General features: G+C 44.8%; 1 protein-coding gene across 1 annotated transcript in view; it reads right to left on the bottom strand.

Annotated features, from left to right (window-relative positions):
* Positions 1-3,083: 3,083 nt before the first annotated feature.
* LOC111950224 (phosphatidylinositol-binding clathrin assembly protein-like) overlaps positions 3,084-8,013 on the bottom strand; it is a 15,082-nt gene continuing 10,152 nt past the window's right edge. Inside the window, exons 13-19 of the mRNA XM_070434647.1 lie at positions 5,512-5,628; positions 5,341-5,371; positions 5,054-5,192; positions 4,670-4,693; positions 4,504-4,560; positions 4,092-4,211; positions 3,084-3,146 (exon numbers count right to left, since the gene is read on the bottom strand). Of these exons, the coding sequence (XP_070290748.1) occupies positions 3,114-3,146; positions 4,092-4,211; positions 4,504-4,560; positions 4,670-4,693; positions 5,054-5,192; positions 5,341-5,371; positions 5,512-5,628 (521 nt within the window). The 3' untranslated portion in view covers positions 3,084-3,113. The remainder of the gene's footprint in view (positions 3,147-4,091; positions 4,212-4,503; positions 4,561-4,669; positions 4,694-5,053; positions 5,193-5,340; positions 5,372-5,511; positions 5,629-8,013) is intronic.

Here is an 8,013-nt window from a genome sequence, read left to right as displayed (position 1 = left end):
CAAAACAGGACATCCTGGACAATGCTTCGTTTCATCACAGGGGGAAAAATGACCGTTTTCAGATGGGCAATATGGAGTAGAACACGGTAAACAATAGATAGGTATACTGTGCTCATATTGTGAAATATGCATAAATGTATATTATACATAGCCAGAGTACATCAGGCAAAAAGTGACAATGCATGTTGACATCTTTCGGTGGCTAAAAGATAAGGGAGCGAGATTTTCCACTGCGGGCRTAAAGGAAGATTACCAATATTGGCCGAGAATGACGTGATCTAATGGAAGAGGGACAAGACTTTTTGTAAGTCGCTCTGGATAAGAGCGTCTGCTAAATGACTTAAATGTAAATGTAAGACTGAACACACTTAGAGAAATCCAAAAACGTTGGCAGAGTACTCAAACAAARAAATAGCAAGCGTTCAACAAAATGTATTGAAAGTAGCAACGCTTTCACAAGGAGGGGTTTACAAGACTTGAATGTCGAGCTAGCTAGGCGATGCATAGCCTTAATATTCATGTTGTTTCACAAATGTGTGGTCTCGTAACTGAATAGATATTTGATAAGAGCTTTGAATTGCATTTCAAATGCAAAACAGACACACAGTTATATCTGGTGGGACACACACATTTATGAACGCTAATGGACGCTTATGTAAAGAGGTAAGTCAAAATCTCATGGAGAAATTCAGAAACATTTGCAAACACACCGGTAAGTGAAATTTCACATATGATCATGCTCTTTACCGGGCACACAAGTCAATAAAAAGACAACACTAATCATGCAAAAAGACTTGTCGCTGAAATCAAATTCCTCCAAATTGGATATCAGCAATGTGACCTCGAGAAAAAGCTGCGCTTGATGACTTTGGTGCAAAATGTTCCTGTACGGAGAGGACAGTGTCCACTGCCACAATGAAGACACTCTTGGTAGACCAGATGTGATACTGTTGAACCCAACCCCCATCCCTCATCAAGATACACACAAACGTACACCCCATGACACCGCCAAGCACAATGACCCCACCACAGACACAGCAATAACAACCCATGTCTCCCAATGGGCTATCACTTACAGAGCACATGTCAAAAGACATACAAGCGTATATACAGAGGACAGCGTAACAGTCAGAATTGGTCTATGGGACTGCATGAACTTGCATAAAAGCATTCAATTGACACAGATGACATTGAGACAGAGTTACGTTTCAAAGAACATCTACAAAATATGGGCTGGTCACAGGGCATCAGAATGCGGTAGTCTTGACAGAGCCAATGATTAGCAGAATGAGAGGCTCTACAGCAATCTAAAAGACGACGGACTTGTATTGAGACACGTTACGACACTTGCCTACTCATTGCTAAATACACACTACCAGATGGCCTGGATGACTTCAGTGACCCCACTGACCTCTTAGGACCAGAAGCTGGGAGGCCTCGTTGAGGAACACTACCCTGTTTATCTCACTGGGAAGGCATGGACATATAGAAACACAATCAATAGAAAACAAGGATTTCCCAGCCCCTTTGACTGTACATCCCAGCAATGGTTTTAGTTTTGTGCAGTAAAACGCTCGCCCCCTCCGGGGTTTGTGCTATATATGCCGTCTGTCTGTCACCGTTACGTACGCCGGGGAGTTTCTGACAGACATGACCCTCGATCACATTTACAGATCTCTCTACTTCCTCCTCACTTGTCCTCTGCCCTCCGGCCCAAAAAAATTGGCCCAGGTCAGCAAGCTAGGCTCTCTCTGGGGCTGGAGTTACAACGTGGCACATAGTTGCTGACTTACTGGAGCGATTGTCAGTTTCACTGTCTCGCGAAGCAGAGTCTCCGAAACAAGCTCCTCAACAAACATTCTCCCGGGGTTGGTGAGGAGCCACACCACAACAAACTGCCACTCAGAAACACAACAACGACGCATGCGACGACTCACTGGGCATCGGCCTGGGGGCGATACGAGAAGAAACACAAAGAACACTCTCCCAACGTTTACTCACTGACATGGGGCGAGACTGGTAGGACCATTACAAGGACGGCGTATCTGTTTCAAAGAGCAGAATCGAATGAGATGCCGGGAAGTTCCACGCACCGTTGTGGTAGCTAAAGGAACATGGATCACATATAAAAACAACCTGAAATAGCATCGAGCAGAACGAACAACGGGTGGCACGGCAGAGGCAGAATGTGTCATGACTTACGACGGTTCCGTATGAACTTGAGTGGGCCTTCTTCATTTCTTTCATAGGAGTACACCGTAGGTCTATGTAGGCACGGAGCACACCATTTAAAACTAGTACAGTGGGCAGCCCTCGCCACACAGACCATAGCTTTCACAGGAACCTACGAAAACATGACACAATAGCTTCTGTACATTTAGATCCGAGGGCACCGCAAATGAACACACAGACAGATATACTGTACATGCACACACGTACACAAACCACGTGTCTCCAAGCCATTTGTCCAATGTCTGACTAGAACTGGTTGTGAAACCAAAAAAATTGGAATGAATACGGAGCCGACTCCAAAATGTTTGGTGAACATTGATTGAAATGCATGAAAACGGTGGCTACCGCAACTCTGACGTGAACATTGGAGAGAAAAGACGTAGGAGTTCTGTAGTGTTTTGTATGAGATCCTAATTGGACAATGCGTATGTACACCCTTGGCAAAGTTCACATTGATTAAAGTGCGTGCAAACTATCAGAGAAAGAGATGTCCATTGACACTGACGGATGGGGGGGGGGACGGGCAGTCGTCTAGAATTCGCTGCAAAGGGGCCAAGCTCCAAACTGGAATGCAGCCGTCGTCATAGCATGGGTTCAAACAGGCGGAACGATACCCGTTGAGATGAGCAAATCAAATACAGAATGAATGTGAGCTGTGACTTGTCAAAGGACTTAGATGGGACTCTTATATCAGCCATGATGCAGAATGTAACAGAGGTTCCATCCCACAGAGAGGCCACTGAAAGAGCACCGACACCAACACATCACCAGTCTGTCTCCACCGCCGTCTTCTGCTCCTTTCTCTCTTCCATCTCGCGTTGCATTTGGTTCTGGTTGGTTTTGTCTCTCTGCTTTACTGTCATGGTAAGATACTCCCGGTCCTACATGAAGTGCATCTGCATAGGAAAATACGCCTGTTACGGTTTAATAATATCCGTCTAGTTTTAAAAGGCTTGAGATTGTGGATTATAAATATCTCAGTAAAAGAAAAACGGGTACTGTAATACAAAAGGTTTCATAGTAACAAGATCTTAAAGAATTCCAGAACCTACTGGTAAACAAACAGTAATTAGCATTGACAAATGAAGTATTAAACAGTAACTGATACAATATAAAGCAGCAAAGACAGCATTACAATTACAATCCTACTTAGGAACTGATGCCTTGAATCATGATTCACATGCCAGAAGTGGTTGGGGAATGGACAGTGAAGAGTGGACAGTGAAGAGTGGACAGTGAAGAATGGACAGGGAGGAGTGGACAGGGAGGAGTGGACAGTGGACAGTGAAGAGTGGACTGGGAGGAGTGGACAGTGAAGAGTGGACAGGGAGGAGTGGACAGTGAAGAGTGGACAGTGAGGAGTGGACAGTGGACAGTGAGGAGTGGACAGTGGACAGTGAGGGGTAGACAGTGAGGAGTAGACAGTGAGGAGTGGAAGGTGAGGAGTGAAGGTGTGGAGTAGACAGTGAGGAGTAGAACAGTGGTGGAGTGGACAAGTGGACAGTGAGGGGTAGACAGTGAGGAGTAGACAGTGAGGAGTGGGAACAGTGAGGAGTAGACAGTGAGGAGTAGACAGTAGACAGTGAGGAGTGGACAGTGAGGAGTGACAGTAGACAGTGAGGAGTGGACAGTAGACAGTGAGGAGTGGACAGAAGACAGTGAGGAGTGGACAGTAGACAGTGGAGGAGTAGACAGTGAGGAGTGGACAGTGAGGAGTAGACAGTGAAAGGAGTAGACAGTAGACAGTGGAGGAGTGACAGTAGACGTGAGGAGTAACAGTGAGGAGTAAGACAGTGAGGAGTGGACAGTAGACAGTGAGGAGTGGACAGTAGACAGTGAGGAGTGGACAGTGGAATTACCTGGGCTCCTGGCATGGGAGCGAATGGATTGGTGTGCCGAAGGACAGGTTGGTTGTACATCATATGCTGTGGTGCCATCATAGGGACTCCACCCATCTGCCCCATCTGATGAGGAGGCATCTACAACAGGGAGAGAGATGAAATGTAAACTGGGTGGTCAATGGTCTTGGTGTGCAGATCCCCCCTCAGACCCGACCTCATATTGGTATTGTTATTTTACATTGTGTGACGTTTTGTTCGATTTTTTACTTGAGTTTATTCAAGTTTATTTTCTTAACTCTTTTTCTTGGTTAATAAGTAAGCATTTCAGGGTAAGGTCTACTACACCTGTTGTATTTGACGCGTGTGACAAATACAATTTGATGTGATTGTTTGACCTGGGTACTGTACCACGGTGCAGATCATTCCTTACCATTCCATAAACAGGCACTTGAGGTGTCGTCATAGGAAAAGCCACTGGAGCCGGAGCCTACGGAGAGAAAGGGCGAAACGGAAAAATGAAAGACCAGTAGAACACACTGAGGAATGTACTTCTGGAAAAATGCAGTGACTCCCTCTACAGAGAGTCATGTACTTACATAGCCAGTATAGATCATTCCATTCTGCAGCAGGGTTGAGGAAACGAGGAGGAGCGAACGAGGCAAACGGAGATAGGAACGGATGGCGGATTAATTCAGTGGGGATTTTACGAGAGAAGACGGGGGGAAAAACGAAATGAAAAGAGGAGAGAAATAATTAGAGAGCAAACGAATTCAAATAGACAGAGGGCAAATGAGAATCGCCAGCGCCTGTGAAGAGCCGCAATAACCACTTCCATTTTTCGAAGATGTGATTTTCAGACAATCATAGAGTTTCTAATGTGTGCTACTAGATTTCATGAGAAAACCGAACGCTACCTTCTGCATTGCTGGCATGTCCTCAGTAATATATTTGGTGAGCGTGACCAGGCGTGTATGTCTCACCATTTGTGGTATGGGCATAGGCTGAGGAACCATGGGGGCATGATGGTTCCAGTTGGGGGTGGTGCACATGGTTTTGGACTGCCAGTGAGTCCCTCCCGTGGGCTTCTTCTCTACCAGCTGGGTCCACTGAAGCTCTGGCCTGATGGACAAACACAGGATTCAAATACACCCCACAGCATTAGCGCAAGACAGATTAGATCAGGATTCATAACTGCTTGGATGAACAGCTACATCCCAATATATTACTGTAGGTGCTCTCAGCTCCTTTTCAAATATCATATACTCACTTTTTGGCTGGTGTTYCTCCGAACTGCAAGTCTGGAAAATGAGCGGTTAAGATATGTTACATGTTCAGATGCTGTTACAGAGCATTACTGTGTATGACCATTTTATGACTCCTGAAAAATGTTATAATATGCAAAGCTACATGTCAAATAGAGGGAAAAAGAGAGACTCACTGCCAACAAGGTTGGCTAAGGAGGAGTCCAGGTCAGTGGGCATCATTTTCCCCCCAGACTGCAGTGGTATCCCAGGGCTGTGGATGTGTGTGGGCTGAGCTGGCTTCAACAGGTCCCCTGGGAGCCCCAAACCTGAGGACAGAGACATACAGGGAGAAAGAGTCAGGCTCCAGGTCTCAAAGGGAGAGAGAGTCAGGCCAGCCAGCCAGCCAGCCAGCCAGCCCATCTAACCAGTGGTATTCAAAGTAGGGGTCACGACCCCAACTGCAGTGGGGTAGCCAAAATTAGGAACCAAAAATTAAGAGTACAGATTATTTTTTGGGAAGATATACAAATGTTTTTTGAGGAAGATAATTTGAAAGATATAATTGTATTGAGTAAATGTCTTTATTGGTTTTATTTTCATTTGACGAGAAAATAAATTCATTTTAAGGTCATTTGTTGATTTAAAAATCTAAATGTATCGATTTTAAGGTTGCATCATCGGATTTGGGGTGGCTTCGAGTTGCAAGAAATTATTGGAGGAAAAAAATAGGATCCCCGCTGAGAAGGGTTGAATAGCCCTGATCTAACGTTATCGCTGTGCTCCCCATACTATACTGTCTTTAGTCATCCTATTTAGCTGAGGCTAGCCTGCCTAAGTATGCTGCAGAGCTGTCTGACGAAATCAATTGACTAGTTATTCAAGGTAGATAACGCATACTTTCACGAACTGTCTCTGTTCCGCTCTCAGGCGGTCTATGTGTATCCTAATTTAGCAGGGGGGAAAGTGTATCCGTCTCTGTCTGAACCGGAAAAAACAGGTGCAATGGATTATTGTAATTGCAGTTAATTACCACATTTTGGCGATGAAATAAGTTTAATATTTGCTTCATGAAAACTACAACTCCCTTCAGCCCAGCGTCGCACGTAGTTCTTGACATTATTTCTCTCGTGAATGATTTGATTTCGCTCTAGAGAAACCGCGCACTGGGCTCACAAAAAAAACACAACTCAATGGAATTCAAGTAATAGTACTGACATCGGTCAATTAGTTGTTTAACAGACCTGCCAACCCTGTCCAACTTTTTAGTGCAAATCTAGTGCAAATGCATTTTTAGGAGCATTGCCTCTATAGCTAATGCCGGACACTCATTTGGTAGGCATCATCGCGCATTCTTCTAAACCCCCGACTCCATTTAACGCCAAGATGTTTATATTTATTTTTGATTATACTTTTGTAATGCGCATTTTGTGACGTGGATCATAATTACAGTCAGTCTATCCGATTGCGTGATCCTCGTAATGTTACTTGGAAAATACAACTAACGGGACGCGGAATTAAATGTATATATATTGTAATGACCTGACTAGATCATAAATGAACAATTGTCCAGACAGAGGCTTGAGTTTGCGAATTGACGGTTTATTAAACCAACTTTACACAGGCTACTGTTTGGGCCGTAGCACACGCCAAATAGATGACAGATAACCCACAAGCCAATCGTGACCTTCTCTTGTGAAGCCCAGACGTAAGAGAGAGAGAACAAAGGCTGAACCTGGTCTTAACTTCCAATGCTCCACCCCCCTGCCCAACCCCCCTCCACGCCACTCCGCCAACCACCAGGATGCCCGGCATCAGAACATTCCAGGCATTCCCGTGATTGGCAGATAGCAGGTTGATTGACATGTCGGACCCCGCGAACACCGGGTACTGGTCAGTACAACACAACCACCTCCTAGCCTAACACATAACACACAGCTGTCTGTGCGGGTCGCTACAATATATATATATCACACTCGCACAAATGCGACCAGTTATTTTTCGTATTTGTATTGCATTTCTTTCACTAGCAAATGCGAGTGAACTGCAGGCACTTTAGAGCCCACTGAATGTCCATCTTATGTTCGCTAAAGTTAGCTTGAAACAATTCGTGTTTACCTTTCCACAACACACGGAATCGAAAAGGGATTTGTCCATGTGTTTACCTACAGCTGACAGTCGGCAAACTCAGCATCACAACAAACAACAGGAGGGGCAGACGCCGGGTAGCTGTGTCGAATAATGATGTATTAATCTCCATGTCTGTTGAAACAAACTCCATACATGTCTGTGTGTTGCAGCTCGAGAATCGGGATGTTAGATTTACTCAGTGGATATTTTTTTTATTAAAATATAGATTTTGTTTTTTAAATCAGGCCCTATTAATTTCTGCATACTTTTAACTCGGATCTCGTACCTGCACACATGGACAGAGAATTGCGTAGTTGGTACGCTAAATGCTTGCATGTTGGCAGGTCTGGTTAATAACCCCAACAAACAAACAAACAAAAATGGTTAATCGCTCAGCACTAGGTCTGGGTCACACAGGGAGAGACAGTCAAAGTCAGTCTCAGGTCACAGTGAGAGAAGGAAAGAGAGAGAGAGGGTCAGGCTGCAGGTTACACAGGGAGGGAGAGAAAGAAAGTGAGTGAGTGAAAGAGAGTCAGGCTGTAGGTTACACAGGGAGAGAGAGAGAGAGT

This window comes from Salvelinus sp. IW2-2015, linkage group LG23 (genome assembly GCF_002910315.2).
Source record: "Salvelinus sp. IW2-2015 linkage group LG23, ASM291031v2, whole genome shotgun sequence".
Lineage (NCBI taxonomy): Eukaryota > Metazoa > Chordata > Actinopteri > Salmoniformes > Salmonidae > Salvelinus > Salvelinus sp. IW2-2015.
The sequence above is the reverse complement of the archived record's forward strand: the minus strand, read 5'-3'. Positions and strand labels throughout refer to the sequence as shown.